Consider the following 18,133-nt stretch of genomic DNA (forward strand, 5'->3'; position numbering starts at 1 on the left):
CCGACAACAAGAAGATTGGAAAGAAAGATATGTTGATCAGAGTCGATGCAAAATATTGTTGACATCTAGAAATCAACATGTATTATGCAATGAAATGAATATTCAGAAGACTTTCTCAATTGGAGTTTTATCTGATGAAGAAGCGTTGAGTTTCTTTTGGAGCAATGTGGGTGATGCAGCTGGAAGATCTGATTTTCTGCCTATAGGAGTTGAGATTGTAAGAGAATGCAGAGGTTTTCCGATTGCAATTATAACAATTGCTAATGCACTGAAAAATAAGATTCTTTTTTTCTGGAAGGATGCATTTGATCAGCTAAGGAATTCCAATCAAAGACGAATGGGAGGAGAGGATGCAAATGTGAACTCTATCATAGAATTGAGTTACAACTTTTTGGAAAGTGAGGAAGCTAAGTCATTGTTTCGACTCTGTGGTCTTCTAAATGGTGGTAGTCAAATACCTATAGATGCTTTGATGAGGTGTGGTATGGGTTTGGGGTTGCTTAAAGGTGTTTACACATTGCAAGAAGCAAGGAAAAGGGTACATATGTTGGTAAATTTTCTCAAAGCTTCACGGTTATTGTTGGATGGTGACGCTGAAGAATGTCTTAAAATGCATGACATCATTCATTCTATTGCTGCATCAGTTGCCACCGAGGAGCTTATGTTTAATATGCAAAATGTTGCTGACTTGAAGGAAGAACTAGACAAGAAAACACACAAAGATCCAACTGCTATTTCTATTCCTTTCAGAGGTATATATGAGTTTCCTGAAAGGCTGGAATGCCCGAAACTCAAGTTGTTTGTTTTGTTTTCAGAAAATCTCTCTCTTCGAATCCCAGACCTCTTTTTTGAAGGGATGACAGAACTGCGGGTTTTAAGTTTTACTGGATTTCGTTTCCCTTCATTACCTTCATCAATTGGTTGCCTAATTAGTCTTCGAACATTGACTTTGGAGAGCTGCCTACTAGGAGATGTCGCAACAATTGGAGATCTGAAGAAATTAGAGATTCTCAGCTTAAGGCATTCTGATGTTGAAGAATTGCCGGGAGAAATTGGCCAGTTAACTCGGTTGAAGTTGCTAGATCTGAGTAACTGTATGAAACTTAAAGTGATCAGACCAAATGTTATATCAAGCTTGTCTCGATTAGAAGAACTATACATGGGTAATAGTTTCACTGAGTGGGAGATTGAAGGACAGAGTAATGCTAGTCTTGTTGAGCTGAAGCAACTATCGAGACTAACCACTTTAGAAGTACATATTCCAGATGCCCAAGTTATGCCACAAGATTTGCTCTCTGTGGAGTTGGAAAGATATAGAATATGTATAGGAGATGTGTGGAGCTGGTCTGGAGAACATGAAACCTCAAGAAGGTTGAAACTCAGTGCACTAAATAAATGCATTTACTTGGGATATGGGATGCAAATGTTGCTGAAGGGAATTGAAGATCTCTATCTAGATGAACTGAATGGTTTTCAGAATGCTCTTCTTGAATTAGAGGATGGAGAAGTTTTTCCACTATTGAAGCATCTTCACGTACAAAATGTCTGTGAGATTTTGTATATTGTCAATTTAGTGGGATGGGGACATTGTAATGCTTTTCCATTGCTGGAGTCATTGTTTCTTCATAATTTGATGAGGTTGGAGATGGTATATCGTGGCCAACTCACAGAACACTCCTTCAGCAAATTAAGAATAATAAAAGTATGTCAATGTGATAATCTTAAGCATCTCTTCTCATTCCCCATGGCAAGAAACCTTTTGCAGCTTCAAAAACTAAAAGTGTCCTTTTGTGAGAGCTTGAAATTGATTGTTGGTAAAGAAAGTAGTGAAACACATAATGTCCACGAGATTATTAACTTCACTCAATTGCACTCCTTAACACTACAATGCCTACCACAACTTACAAGTTCAGGATTCGACCTGGAGAGACCTCTGTTATCTCCGACGATATCAGCAACTACTTTGGCATTTGAGGAAGTAATTGCAGAGGATGATTCTGATGAGTCACTATTCAATAATAAGGTGTGATAATATTCTTCATGTTTAATTTTGTGGTAATATAAGAAGGAATACATATATGTTCATAATTTTGTATTTGGTTTTTTACGTCAATAAAAATTATCAGATGTTTTTTGAAAGAACAATAATTGTTTTGCAGGTCATTTTCCCCAACTTGGAGAAGTTGAAACTTTCCTCAATTAATATTGAGAAAATATGGCACGATCAATATCCACTAATGTTGAATTCTTGTAGTCAAAATTTAACAAATTTGACGGTGGAGACATGTAGCCATCTGAAATTTCTGTTTCCATATTCTATGGTTGATAGTCTTGTGCGACTCCAACAACTTGAGATACGGAAATGTGAGTCAATGGAGGCGGTAATTGACACCACTGATATTGAAATTAATTCAGTTGAATTCCCCTCTTTGCATCATCTTCGGATTGTTGATTGCCCTAATTTGAGAAGTTTCATCTCCGTAAATTCATCGGAAGAGAAAATCCTCCACACTGACACGCAACCTCTCTTTGATGAAAAGGTACTTTTTTTATTCACAATATTTCTTCCCTTAATTTAACCTGGCTCTCTTAATTTTTCTCTCAGTGATTATCTTTCCTCATGTCTTTTTATCTTTTTATGCATAACCAAGCAAAAGTTTTGAGTTATTAATTAATTGATTTCTTCACTTCAGTTAGTACTCCCTCGTTTGGAGGTATTAAGTATTGACATGATGGATAACATGAGAAAAATATGGCACCACCAGCTTGCTTTGAATTCTTTCAGCAAATTAAAGGCCTTGGAGGTAACAAATTGTGGTAAGCTAGCGAATATTTTTCCAGCTAATATTATTATGCGGAGAAGACTCGATAGATTGGAGTATTTGAAGGTAGATGGGTGTGCTTCAGTAGAAGAGATAATTGGAGAGACAAGCTCTAATGGCAATGTTTGCATGGTGGAGGAGGAGGAGGAGGCCCGTAGAAGGTTTGTATTTCCCAGATTAACTTGGTTGAATCTGAGTTTGCTACCAAGACTCAAAAGTTTCTGCCCAGGAGTGGATATATCAGAATGGCCATTGTTAAAAAGTTTAGGGGTATTTGGATGTGACAGTGTGGAGATATTATTTGCTTCTCCAGAATATTTTAGCTGTGGTAGCCAACGGCCCTTGTTTGTGCTAGATCCTAAGGTATGAAATGATATTAGCCCCACTACATTATGTTTATTTGTTGTCCTGTATCTCTTAACAATAGAACTAGGAATACAAATTCATGTGTGAATTCTGCTAATGAAAACTGATGTAGTGGGATATTATATGAGGCATATATATACTTGACTTGTTCATGATTTGCTATGTTCATGAAGCAATATTATGATTTACACCTACTTTGATTATCGGGTACATACTGACATGAACTCGAACTGTATTTTTTCAATGTTTAATACTTTAGTTCATTTCCAGGTTGCATTTCCCGGCTTGAAGGAGTTAGAGCTGAACAAATTGCCTAACTTGTTGCATCTGTGGAAGGAAAATTCTCAACTCAGCAAGGCTCTCCTAAATCTTGCCACTCTAGAAATATCAGAATGCGATAAGTTAGAAAAATTAGTACCGTCCTCAGTGTCTCTCGAAAATCTGGTAACTCTGGAGGTATCAAAGTGTAACGAGTTGATACATTTGATGACACTCTCAACAGCTGAAAGTCTTGTGAAACTTAACAGAATGAATGTAATTGATTGTAAAATGTTACAGCAAATCATACTACAGGTTGGAGAAGAAGTGAAGAAGGATTGTATTGTTTTCGGCCAATTTAAATATTTGGGACTTCATTGCCTCCCATGCCTTACGAGCTTTTGTCTTGGGAATTTTACTCTTGAATTCCCATGCTTGGAACAAGTAATTGTGAGAGAGTGCCCAAAGATGAAGATTTTTTCTCAGGGAGTCTTACACACACCAAAGTTACAAAGATTACATCTGAGAGAAAAATATGATGAAGGGCTTTGGGAAGGCAGCCTTAATTCCACCATACAAAAATTGTTTGAAGAAATGGTATGTACTGATTTACTAAAACTTCTCATGCATCTCCCTTGCACTTCCACATTTTAGCTTATTTTGTTCTTTTTTTTCTCCGCATTTTGTTCCTTTTTTTCTTTGCGCTAGAGTATTTGTCTTGATTGGCAGTGCAAACAACTAGCACAATCACCCCACAGACAAACATCAGTTACAAATATTTGAGTTAATTTGATAAAATATTACATTCTCGAAACTTGAAAAATTTTATCTGAAAAAAAAAAACCTTGAGACCTGGTTTGTATTTGATTAGTGCTTACAAACTTGCTTATTGCTTGGAATCTAATGCTGTAAAAAAGAATAGGAATGCCTTGTTCGCACAATTGAAACTATTACTATTGCTCTTACTATACTGTTTGTTATCCTCAATCATGATGCTTAGATAAGAATCCAGAATCCTAGGGAATTTGCAATCTGAAAATTTATAGTTCCAGGAGTCCTTATCTCTTTGATACATACATCGCTGCATGTGTCGCATAGAGCTTAGTGGAGTTAACTAAGCAAATTTAACAGGCAGAAAGGAATTTTTTCCATTCTGCTGTTGGCCCAGTCTGCATCTTAAAAAACTTTGTTGCTCTGGAGTCATATGCTTAACAATATTTATAATCTTGTAACTGACTTAAGTTATATTTAAATGGACGATCATACTTTTTCATGCATGAAGCTTCTGCATAAAACACAATAATAGTTCCAGAACGGCCCCAGTTGGCTTGACTGCTTTTGGTGGAATTTTTTGGGTGCAAATAGAACTCCAAACTTCGCTCAGTTAAATATTCAATCAAATACCTAGTTAAAAAAAAGGCAATTAAATACAAGAGTTACTTATTTATCTTTTTGCCTTTTACTATCTTAGTCTGAATCTTTCAACCTCAGACACTCTTGTTTTACCCTTTTTTTTTTTCCCCTCTATCTTTTCCTTCTATAGCACACTTATTTCACTTTTTGTTTCTTAAAGCCTTTTTGCTGCATATGCTTTTTTTTTTTTTTTCAAAATTACATGAATGAAAACCAAACCCCTTCCCAAACCTGGCTCAAAAAACATAGCAATGAATTATAAAACCCATGTAACTTATTTGAGCTACATTCATGAATAAATGTCACTCTTGCCCTCTTGCAATCCAATTAAGCAATTTTAGGGAAAGAATTTAATAACCATTTAAGCAAACAATACTGAATCACCACTGGTTGTTTCTCAAACATGAGATCAAATAGATCCTTCATCCATCCTAGCTGGAGCATCATTGTCAACTATACTTGAGAAAACTCTGAATTTCCAGTATATGCTTTGATGTAGCTCAATGCCATCTGGAACAATTTATGCTTGAACTTGATTCAAATATTGTAGCTTACGAGGACAGGCCTGTGACAAAAAAACCATTTTATGGTCATTGTTCCTAAAGTTGTATTCCCATTTATATACTAAAACAGAAACATATAAGCTTTAAAATTGCACATCCTTGTATCACTGCAGTATTCCTATTAGAGAAGCAAATTGTGACCATTTACATAATTCTTCTTATATTTTAACTGCTATATTTTTGTTCCGGTAGGTTGGATACCATGACAAAGCTTGTTTGAGTCTCTCAAAGTTTCCTCATTTGAAAGAAATATGGCACGGCCAAGCACTTCCAGTCAGCTTCTTTATCAATTTAAGATGGCTGGTGGTGGATGACTGCAGGTTTATGTCGGGTGCTATTCCAGCTAATCAACTCCAGAACTTAATCAATTTGAAAACTCTGGAAGTAAGGAATTGTTATTTTCTAGAACAGGTATTTCATTTGGAAGAGCAAAATCCCATTGGACAATTTCGGTCACTGTTTCCTAAACTTCGCAATCTGAAGCTCATAAATCTTCCGCAACTTATAAGATTCTGCAACTTTACTGGGAGGATAATTGAACTGCCCTCCTTGGTCAATCTGTGGATTGAAAATTGCCGTAATATGAAAACTTTCATCTCCAGTTCTACACCTGTAATCATAGCACCAAACAAGGAACCTCAACAAATGACCTCACAGGAGAACTTACTGGCTGATATACAGCCTCTTTTTGATGAAAAGGTGCTACTTTTCAGTGATTGACCCTAAAAGTATTTCCTTCATATTTCTTTTCTTCTTTGTTTGCTCTCCTCTTTATAGCTCTATGTAATTTCTTTAGAAACTAAATTTAATGTAAAAATCTTCTCTCTCTCTCTCTCTCTCTCTCTCTTTTTGGCTTATCTCTGAGTATGGTAGTAATGCATGTAATAATTGGTCGTAGGTAAAACTTCCTAGTTTGGAGGTACTTGGAATCTCTCAGATGGATAACTTGAGAAAAATATGGCAAGACCAACTCAGTTTGGATTCCTTTTGCAAATTAAATTGCTTGGTAATACAACGTTGTAAAAAATTATTGAGTATATTTCCCTGGAATATGCTTCAAAGACTTCAGAAATTGGAGAAGCTGGAGGTAGTTTACTGTGAGTCTGTACAACGTATATCCGAACTCCGAGCACTAAATTATGGGGATGCATGTGCTATATCAGTGGCTCAGTTGAGAGAAACACTTCCCATTTGTGTGTTTTCTCTATTGACTTCACTGAAACTACGAAGTCTGCCAAGACTGAAATGTTTTTATCCCGGAGTACATATTTCAGAATGGCCAATGTTAAAATATTTGGATATTTCTGGATGTGCTGAATTGGAGATATTAGCTTCGAAATTTCTGAGCCTTGGAGAGACTCATGTGGATGGTCAACACGATAGCCAAACTCAACAGCCTTTCTTCTCTTTTGACAAGGTACTATCTCTTAACCATGTACATGTTGTGGTAGAATGCAGACTGTATCTTGGTGGTGTTGACCGATTTTCAAAATGAATTATGAAAAGGTCATCTTAGAGGTCTGGAAACATAATGTGAACTATAACCCATCCACTATATTCCATCCGACTTTTCTTTATTTGTAAATGATTTAGGCATTTAGCGTCAGGTTTGATCTATATTTTAAAAGTGATTGCTTTCATCTATATTTTGTGTCTTATGCCAATTGAACCCGTGGGAAAGATAATCTTGTAATAAATTGTTGAATATGTTTCACTCTGATATGCTTGTGAGACAGTAGAGAATAGACATTTCGTTTAATACTTCATTGGGTTTATCCCCAGGTCGCATTCCCCAGTCTGAAAGAGCTAAGGCTGTCTAGATTGCCCAAGTTATTTTGGCTGTGCAAGGAAACTTCTCACCCCAGGAATGTTTTTCAAAACGAGTGCAGTAAGTTAGATATATTAGTACCATCCTCAGTGTCTTTTGGAAATCTGTCAACTCTAGAAGTATCAAAGTGTGGCAGGCTGATGAATTTGATGACGATCTCAACAGCTGAAAGGCTGGTAAACCTTGAAAGAATGAATGTAACTGATTGTAAAATGATACAGCAAATCATACAACAGGTAGGCGAAGTGGAGAAGGATTGTATTGTTTTCAGCCAACTGAAGTATTTGGGACTTCATTGCTTACCAAGCCTTAAGAGCTTTTGTATGGGGAATAAGGCTCTTGAATTCCCATGCTTGGAACAAGTAATTGTGGAGGAGTGCCCAAAGATGAAGATTTTTTCTCAGGGAGTCTTACACACTCCCAAGTTACGAAGATTACAACTCACAGAAGAAGATGATGAAGGGCGTTGGGAAGGAAACCTTAATTCCACCATACAAAAATTGTTTGTAGAAATGGTATGTGCTGATTTAACAAAATTTCTGATGCAATTCCCTTGCATTTGCACAGTTTTGTTTCATTTTCTTTGCTTCATTTTTCTAGAGTAGTAGTCTTGATCAGTGGCACAAGCAACTAGCACGTTCCCCTTATAGACAATCACCACAAGCAACTACACATTTTTTATTTAATTTTTTTTCTTTTTTGGGTAATCTGCTCTTGTTGGTTTAGATAAAATATTAAATTACTGTAAAAAACAAAAAAAACCCCTACATTTCTAGAAACTGGTAAATTATCCTCCATTGTTTTTTCATATGAATAAAAGACTTCAAGATCATTAATAGAATTTACCTGGCTCTCTATTGTAAAAAAAAAAAAATTAACATTGCTTGCATATGGTTGGTGCTCTTGCATACATGCTTAATGTTTAGTATTAGTTCTGGCAAAAAAGCATAAGACGGTTTTGTCTGCCTAATGAAACCTAATAAATAGCCCCATTAAGAGTCCACAATCCTACCACAACTTGCAATCTGAAAAATTTGTAGTTCTAGGGGTCCTTGTCTGGCTATTGCATATTTCATTCCGTAGATGAAATAGGGGAGTTAACTAAGTTTAACAAGCAAGACATTGGAACATCTCCCATTCTTCCTTTGCTGCCGCTTGACAAAACTTTGTTGCTCCAGCAATCCTCTGCTTGACAATATTTGAGAAATGGATTTATTATGTTTTTTTTTTAAAGGGATTTATGATATGTATTTAAATGTAGGAACTAGGATGTTAACCTTCCATGAAGTTTCAGAATAGTCCCTGTAAGCTTGACTGCTTTAGGTTGAATGTTATTGCTGCAAACAATAATCCTGTGTTGTACCTAGTATGGGTTTTGATTGGACATGTAGTAGACAATTGATCAAACTTACTCATGCACCTGCTAATATTCTGTTTTAATGACCTGAATAGAGAATATAGTAATGATTAAGCAATTGGAAGATTAATCAACATGCAATCAACAACAATATATTCAAGACAAGCAATCACATGGTTCACCAAATTGCTAGATCCATAGAGGTCGGCGACTTCACTATAAATAACAAAAAAAGGAATGTTGCAAAGAGTTGTTGATGTAGGATGGTGAGTACCGGTTACTTTAGTTCTTGGCTTTTTCGCACCATGTGTTTTAATCTTTCAACCTCATAAACACAATTATTTTAGGTTTTTTCCTACTTTGTTGCTCTCTCTTTCATCTAGTATAATTGTTTTACTTTTTCTGTTTTCAAGTGTAAAATATATATATAAAGCCAAATTGCAACAAAAGCTTGCCCATAAAATTATAAATTGTAAAATTAACCCTATTACTAATTTGAGCCACATACATCAACAACTCTTGTCCTCTCGCAATCCAATTAAGCAATTTTAGGAAAAATGTTTAACAACCAGTTAAAACAAACAATACCAAATTGCAGATGGTCGTTTCTTTAAAAGTTTCTGAGGAATTAATGGTGTGTTTTGGGTTGAAGTTTTGTGGCTTTTAATCCACAAATATTGTGAATGAAACCACTACCTGTCAAGTATAAGTGGGTGGGTGGTTGGTAAACAGACCTGCATAAGTAAAAGCTGGTCTCAACCGAATAGTGCTTTCAAAATTAAATTCAAGCGTGGTAGTTATAAACACACCCCAAGTTCATTATACATCGTACATTTTGAGAACTATAATGCTTTATTCATTCTAGCTAGAGCCTAATGGTCGATTAATTTGCTCCACTTGTTTTTTTTCCCTAATATTTTCCCAAAAACAGAAGTATGTAAGTTTTAAGGGAGATGATGTTTGTATTTTAACTATTGCAATGTTTTGGGTTCATCAGGTTGGATTCTGTGACTTGAAATGTTTGAAACTCTCACTCTTTCCAAACTTGAAAGAAATATGGCACGTTCAACCACTTCCAGTTAGCTTCTTCAGCAATTTAAGATCATTGGTGATAGATGACTGCATGAATTTCTCGAGTGCTATTCCAGCCAATTTGCTACGATCCTTGAACAATTTGGAAAAGTTGGAAGTAACCAATTGCGATTCACTAGAAGAGGTTTTTCATTTGGAAGAGCCAAATGCAGATGAACATTATGGGTCATTGTTTCCTAAACTTCGCAAGTTGAAGCTTAAAGATCTTCCAAAACTTAAAAGATTTTGCTACTTCGCCAAAGGTATAATTGAGCTGCCCTTCTTGTCCTTTATGTGGATTGAAAGTTGCCCTAATATGGTGACATTTGTTTCCAATTCTACATTTGCACACTTGACGGCAACTGAGGCACCTCTAGAAATGATCGCAGAGGAGAACATCTTAGCTGATATACAACCTCTCTTTGATGAAAAGGTGATTCATTTCCTTAATTGATTATTTCTATCTTTTTGTTTTGTGTCGATGACAATAATACTAAATAAGGATACCTTTACACTTCTATTCTTCTTAGTTGACTCTCCTCTTTAAAGTTATATGTTTCTTTATAATCTAATTTAAGTTTTTGACTCAATTAATTATTTGTTGTTCTGACTCAATGGTAATATTGTAATTATTTGTTGACATCTTTAGGTAGGACTTCCTAGTTTGGAGGAATTAGGACTCTCACGCATGGATAACTTGAGAAAAATATGGGATGACCATCTTACTTTGGATTCCTTCTGCAAAATAAATTACCTGGGAATACGATACTGTAATAAGTTATTGAATGTTTTTCCACGGAATATGCTTGGAAGACTGCAGAAATTAAGGTGGTTGTTTGTAGGTAATTGTAATTTAGTGGAAGAAATAGTTGAACTCCAAGCACTCAGTGATGACTCATGTGCTGTAACAGCAGCTCAATTGAGTGAAACAATCCCTAGTTTTGTGTTGCCTCAATTAATTTCATTGACATTATCAAGTCTACCAAGTCTCAAAAGTTTCTACCCGGGAGTTCATATTTCAAAGTGGCCGATGTTAAAGAAGTTGGAGGTGATGGAATGTGCTGAGGTGGAGATATTTGCTTCTGAATTTCAGAGCCCCCATCAGACTAATGTTGATAGCCCACGTGATATCAAAATTCCACGACCTTTGTTCTCTGTGGACGAGGTTTGATCTCTTAACCATGTCCTTGTTTTGGTAGAATTTAACCTGCATCTTGGTGGTGTTTATTAATTTTTCAATATGAATCAATTAAAAGCCATCTTAGAATTACTGCAAACATAATGTCAACTATACCATTTACCATTTCTTTATGATTTTTCTATTAATTTTATTGGATTTAGCATCGGATTTAATTTATAGTTTAACAGCAATTGATTGGACTTATAATTTTTCTGTTCCTTCTAAGCACTTTAATAAATCATTTAATATTAGTCCATGGAATATGCTTGGAAGGCTACAGCATTAGACATTTTTATTTGGTACTGTGGTTGATTTTCAGGTTGCATTCCCTAGTCTGGAAGAGTTAACGTTGTGTGTACTTCCTGATTTGTTGCATCTGTTGGAAGAAAGTTCTCGACCTAGCAAAGTTTTCCAAAATCTAGCAACTCTAAAAATTTCAGAATGTGGTAAATTAGAAAATTTAGCACCGTCCTCAGTGTCATTCCAAAATCTGATGTCTCTGGAAGTTTCAAAGTGTGACGGGTTGATTAATTTGGTGACCCTCTCAACAGCTGAGAGTCTTGTGAAACTTACAACCATGCATATAGCTGAATGCATGATGATTGAAGAAATCATACAACAGGCTAGAGAAGAAGTGAGAAAGGATTGTTTGTTGTTTAGCCAACTGAAATATTTGGGACTTCATTGTTTGCCGAGCCTCGTGTGCTTTTGTTTGGGGAATTATGCCCTTGAATTCCCAACTTTGGAAAAAGTAGTAGTTAGAGAATGCCCAAAGATGGAGATTTTTTCTCAGGGAGTCTTAAGCACACCAAAGCTACAAAGACTTCTACTGACAGAATCAGAGGATGAAGGGCGTTGGGAAGGCAACCTTAATTCCACCATACAAAAATTGTTTGAAGAAATGGTATGGATTAATTGATTCCTCAAATTTCCCTTGCTTCTCTGTTACTCATGCACTACTTTATTTTGTTATATTTTTTCTTTCTGTTGGAGCAGTTGTCTCAATGCCACATATTGATGCCACACATAAAACTAACACAGTGTTGTGCACTGACAATCATAAATTAACAAACACTGTATTTATTAATTTGGATAATATATTTTATGGTTGTAATAATCCATAATCCTTGTACAACTTGGAATTTGAAAATTTATAGTTCTAGGGGACCTCATCTCTCAGATATGTATCTTTTGTATGGGGAAGTAAGCTGAGCAAGTTTATCTAGCAAGGCAATGAAACTTTTTCGTACTTTGTTGCCACAGTCGAAAGATTAACAAATCTAAATAATATGTAAATGGATGATATAACTATAGCTTAAAGGATGTTCATGTGGCATACAACTATTCTCTGGTCATTGCTCCACTAGTCTTACTCCCTAATAAATTTCTCCTAGAACCTGTAAGCTTTAATGTACATATCCTTGTCTGTTAACTTCAATACTTTGGTTTTGGTAGGTTGGACTCTGTGATATAAACTATTTGGAACTCTCACAATTTCCACATCTTAAAGAAATGTGGCATCGACAAGCACTTCCGGTCAGCTTCTTCAGCAATCTAAGTTGGCTGGTGGTGGAGGACTGCACATTTTTCTCAAGCGCTATTCCTGTCAATCTGATGTGGTTCTTGAACAATTTGAAAATTCTGGAAATAAGTAATTGTGATTCACTAGAAGAGGTGTTTCATTTGGAAGAGCTAAATGCAAATGAACATTTTGGACCGTTGTTTCCTACTCTTCGCAAGCTGAAGCTCAAAAATCTTCCAAAACTCATAAGATTCTGCAACTTTATCGGGAATGTAATTAGACTGCCCTCCCTTTCCTATATGTGGATTGAAAGTTGCCCTAATATGATAACATTCATCTCCAATTCTTCACCAGTACCCCTGACAGCAAACAAGGAACCTCATGAAATGACCTTAGAGGAAAACTTCCTGGCAGATATACAACCTCTCTTTGATGAAAAGGTGATTTGTTTTCTTTATTCTATTTATTTTAAAAATAAATAAAATATCCCTTTACTTTTCTCTTCTTAGTTGACCCTCTTTGTAGCTCTACTTTACTTTAGAATTATTTTTGTTATTTTGACTTACGCATTGATTCAATGGTATTATTAATTTTCTTTAGGTAGGACTTCCTAGTTTGGAGGAATTGGCAATCTTAAGTATGGATAGCTTGAGAAAACTATGGCAAGATGAACTCTCTTTGCATTCCTTCTACAATTTAAAATTCTTGGGAGTACAAAAGTGCAATAAGTTATTGAATATTTTTCCATGCAATATGCTTGAAAGACTGCAGAAACTACAGAAGTTGCAGGTGCTTTATTGTAGTTCAGTAAGAGAAATATTTGAACTCCGGGCACTCAGTGGGAGGGACACACACACTATAAAAGCTGCTCCATTGAGAGAATCAGATGCCAGTTTTGTGTTTCCTCAATTAACTTCATTGAGCTTATGGTGGCTGCCAAGACTGAAGAGTTTCTATCCCCAAGTACAGATTTCAGAATGGCCAATGTTAAAGAAGTTGGACGTGGGTGGGTGTGCTGAAGTGGAGATATTCGCTTCAGAAGTTTTGAGCCTCCAAGAGACCCACGTGGATAGCCAACATAATATCCAAATTCCACAATATTTGTTTTTTGTTGACAAGGTATGATCTCTAAACACGTATATGTTTTCGGTAGGGTGCACCATGCATCTTGATGATGTGCTTAATTTATCTGTATGAAATATGAAATAATCATTTTAGACGGTTTGTAAAATAATGTGACCCATCCAGCCCTGAGTAGTAGCCAGGTGGTAGCACATCCCTACATATGCTTGGGGTGAAGGGTTTGAATCTCACTGGAACCCTGTTACTAAATTATTTGTTGTTGTAGATATTTCTTCCCAAACATTGATGGACTTAGATATGTCCACATGGGAATAGAAAGTTAGGTTGCGTCACAACAAAAGTAATCTAGGGTAGTTGCAATAGACCTCTGATTGTAAATATCATTACTCGAAAAGAAAATAAAACATTATTTGAATTATAACCCTGAATTATTGGATCCTGATTTTCCTAATTCATATTTGACTCTGAATGGATTTGATTTATATTTTAAGAGTAATTTAGTTGATTTATAGTTTGGGTTCCTTTTTTGCTTATTAAATTACTTGGAGGTATTTATCAATGGAGTGTTCTTGCTCGGAAAACTGTGGAAACCAGATTTACATTTTCATTTAATACTTAATTTTGTTGATTTCAGGTTGCATTCCCTAGTCTGGAGGAGTTAATGCTGTTTAGGTTGCCAAAGTTGTTGCATCTGTGGAAGGGAAATTCTCATCCAAGCAAAGTTTTTCCAAATCTGGCAAGTCTAAAACTATCAGAATGTACCAAGTTAGAAAAATTGGTGCCATCATCCATGTCTTTCCAAAATCTGACAACTCTGGAGGTATCAAAGTGTGATGGGTTGATTAATTTGGTGACATGCTCAACAGCTGAAAGTATGGTGAAACTTGTGAGAATGAGCATAACTGATTGTAAATTAATAGAAGAAATCATACATCCAATCAGAGAAGATGTGAAGGATTGTATTGTATTCAGCCAATTGAAATATTTAGGACTGCATTGTTTGCCCACCCTCACAAGCTTTTGTTTGGGCAATTACACTCTTGAATTCCCATCTTTAGAACAGGTAATTGTGATGGATTGCCTGAAGATGATGACTTTTTCTCAGGGAGCCTTGTGCACTCCAAAGCTACACAGATTACAATTAACAGAAGAAGATGATGAAGGTTGTTGGGATGGGAACCTCAATAACACAATACAGCAATTGTTCAAGCGAGTGGTATGTATTGATTGATTCACCAATATCTCTTATGCATCACCCTTTCACTTACTTGGTTTGTTTCTTACATATAATGTTTCAAATTTGTTCTGCTATTCACCATGCTTATACACATTTTATAACAACAGAATTTTCAGAATTCTAATGAGGAAGATTGAGCTCATCCGGTACATCCAATGAAGAAACTATCTGGAGTCAGGCTAGTCTTTACTTCTTAAGAATGAGCACTTTTTTGGTCGGATTGAGAAGTGCCTTATGAATTTACGTTGAAATTACCTTCACCGATCTGCTTTAGAAAGCTTTTCTTGAAAATTGTACTGCTGCTTTTCGGCTATCGGATGGTTCAGTTTTCAAATATTGAATGACTGTCAGGATTAAATTTTCTGGTCTGTGGCTGAATTGTTTGTATGATAATCTTGTCAAATCTGGATATGGTAAAAACCTCTTTTTTATCACTTTTGTCTCAATTCCTTATCAATGATCAAACAGTATACAGATTTGGATGGATCCATAAAATGAGGGATAATTAATATCTAGCACATAAAATGAGGGATGGATCGGGAGCCCTGATATTGATCTGACTCCCATCCCCATACAGATTTGGCTCCTGGCGAGGGAACGTATGCGCTTTTAGTGAAAATTATACAAGTTCTTACATTATTTTTCACTTTTCGGTCCCTATATCACTTGGTTACAAATGGTGGAGATGAAGAGAAATTAATTTTGAGATACTAGGTATTAATTAAATTAATTTTGAGATACTATTTATTAATTAAATGTAATTAATATCTAGTAGTAAATTTAACCGCAAATCCAAATAAATTGACTATCGCTTTTCTAACCCCAAAATTCTGAGTAGTCATTATTCAACCTTGGCTTTACTTGAACGTTTGATCATAAGTACGTCATAAAAAGTAAAAAATATTTGTCCCAATTTCACAAATTAGTAGATTAAAAAAAAAACAAACAAACGCATATACACACAATTTACAGATTTCACTTTCACATCAAGAAATCTGGGTATTAGAGTTTGAGGAAGATAATTAATTATCATGTCTGTTGACTCTACGGTGAAACTAGGCTTTCTGTATATGTGACGGCATTAGCAACCCAATTACTGCTTCCAAATTGTACAATTTCCCGAGTTTTATGATCACACAAAACCAGGTCTCCATCATCATTTATCAGCATTACTTCACCATTTGCTCTGAAACCTAAGTACGCCATGCAAATTGTGCTCTTAAATCAACTGTGAGCAGATTAATCCAATGCTCTACTGATCCTATATTCTCCATCATCACATACACATTACAAATACCAAGTCCTGTTCTGCTATCTTCACTATGACTTAGAAACAAACAGTGCAATTGATTTTTCGAGTACCCCAACTGATATTTGTCTATAATCAATATTGTGCGAATGATGTTGATGCGAGATTCTGGTGTCTGCTAGTTCTCTACCAGGATCCCTCTTCAACTCTCAAATTCACGACCAACAGCATGTTCTCCTCGTAGCTCTTCTAACCAAGCAAAACAATGCCCTGTAAGACTTCCTCTCCACAGACTCTTGCGCACACATAAATTGGTTAGAGCACGCCGGGTGTTTTCCCAGCGTAAACCCTCCGACGCTCAAGTCAGAAATGTAAGTTTTTTCTTAGGAAACACGGCCACTAATCTCGTGGCTCTCTTATGATTTCTCTCTCTCTTTTCAAAGAAAACTCTTCTCTTAAGTTTTAATATCAAAAAGTCTAACCCCTTTACCTTCGCTGATTACCCTTTTATAGCCTTCCTTTGAATCCGGCCTTTCCCACGATCCACGTCCGTCACCTCCCTCAACTCTCGGAAGTGGGTGCTTCACTATCGTAGTTGTGGCTGAGTGGACTACATGCCTTGATTCTCAGATAGGAGTGCTCTTTTCGTCAACCATCATGGACCGGGTCTACCCACCTGTGGTCCCGAGGAGGGTATCTTCGTGAACGAGCAGAATACTCCTGCCCGTGAAAACCTGCTACCAAACTTCTGCTCATCTGCTCCATTGTAAGGAGGCTGGCTCCTCGTCCAGGGCATGGCTGGTCTTGTCAAAGCATATCCCCCAAACAAATGATCAGGCAGCTTTCTATCTCTGAACGTTCCATTACCGAAATCGAATGACCTGATAATTTTTTTATCAGTACCATTTCTCTCTTTTCTCACTGCCAGCCAATGTTGAGCTCCACTTAAGTGCACAGTCGAATTCGAACTCAGTCATGGCGTACGTGGAATATTAGGTTGAATGTTTTTCAGTGAATGAACTTGAATCTCATTGTGCTCGCGGTGTAATTGTTCAGAAGCAACTTCTCTAGCGTGGACAGTAAGTAAGATCTTGAAGTCACCAGTTCTATGACCATAGCCAAATCCTATAATGGCAAAAGTAGCAAATGACCCTTTCATTTCTTTCTTCCAAACAAAAACTAGTTGTAGCAGAGGATCTATATTGTTCGTTTTCCCAGTCAAAACTCCTGTGACTTGGAATTTTCTTGTATTTTCTCGTGGAGACATAGGAAAGTGACAACTGTGAAAGGAATTAAACAACAAACAAATCAACCCACTACAAGTACTAACAGTTTGCGTCGAATTGATGGGAAATTTAACTTCATCAAACTGAACCAAGTTCTTGTTGCATCGCAAAAAATTGTTTTCGAAAAAGTTTCCTCCTTTATATTGAACAAGGTTGCAACTGTTAGTAGATTCACTTAACTTGGCATGCAAGGCTACAAACGCTGGATTAGATATCACAGAGTACCATTGTTTGCTTGCACATTTAAAGCGTGTCAAAATTTTCACTGATAATTTTAAAAGGGTTTCAACCATGGACTTTGCTGGTAAGGATTTTGACATTGTGGCTTATGTTTGTTCTTGCTTTTCTTTAGAGGGGAATTATGTTTGGGGTAAAATTTAAGCGATGCATTAGTATATATAGAGAGGTAATTATTAATTATAAGAAGAACAGTTCAGCAAAGGTGCCATCTCATGAATGAATGATTCCTTATACGCTACTGCTGCAGTTTTTTTTTATGCTGCTTGTAGCTTGTGTTCCCCCAAATTACCCATCTTTCATGTTCTCTCTGTGACTATTTGGTGACTGAGACAATTTGTAAATACTACAGCTATTACTGATTTTTTACTAAATAAACTTTTACAACTAGCTGTATGATTTTTTTTAAGTTCTTTGTCGATTTGCATTTATGTTATTTAGCAGCTGCATAGGTGCTCGTGTAACTGTCAGATTTGTTGACTCTTGCTTTGAAGTTTAAATTATTTGCAGAACAAACGCTAATGCCATGACGTTAAGTTAGTAACATGAGATGTAAGCAATAAGCTGAAAATTTGGAAAAACAAAGCCAATTGCTTTGGGAATAATTTGCATTACTGAACAATAAGAGAAGAAAATTTCCTTGCTTCAGTTATAAGTGGCA

The 18,133-nt window shown here is 36.1% G+C and overlaps 1 protein-coding gene across 1 annotated transcript; it reads left to right on the forward strand.

Moving 5' to 3' along the window:
- The first annotated feature begins 6 nt into the window (after positions 1-6).
- LOC112097759 lies at positions 7-15,134 on the forward strand. The gene is made up of 14 exons (XM_024183241.1): positions 7-2,023; positions 2,160-2,540; positions 2,694-3,185; positions 3,459-4,043; positions 5,615-6,121; positions 6,321-6,839; positions 7,205-7,765; positions 9,605-10,111; positions 10,328-10,843; positions 11,178-11,762; positions 12,314-12,820; positions 12,981-13,499; positions 14,098-14,679; positions 14,808-15,134. Exons 1-14 carry the CDS (start codon positions 95-97, stop codon positions 14,835-14,837), a joined length of 8,220 nt encoding a protein of 2,739 aa, XP_024039009.1. The 5' UTR covers positions 7-94; the 3' UTR covers positions 14,838-15,134.
- Positions 15,135-18,133: the final 2,999 nt, after the last annotated feature.

Source organism: Citrus clementina, unplaced genomic scaffold (genome assembly GCF_000493195.1).
Source record: "Citrus clementina cultivar Clemenules unplaced genomic scaffold, Citrus_clementina_v1.0 scaffold_5, whole genome shotgun sequence".
NCBI lineage: Eukaryota > Viridiplantae > Streptophyta > Magnoliopsida > Sapindales > Rutaceae > Citrus > Citrus x clementina.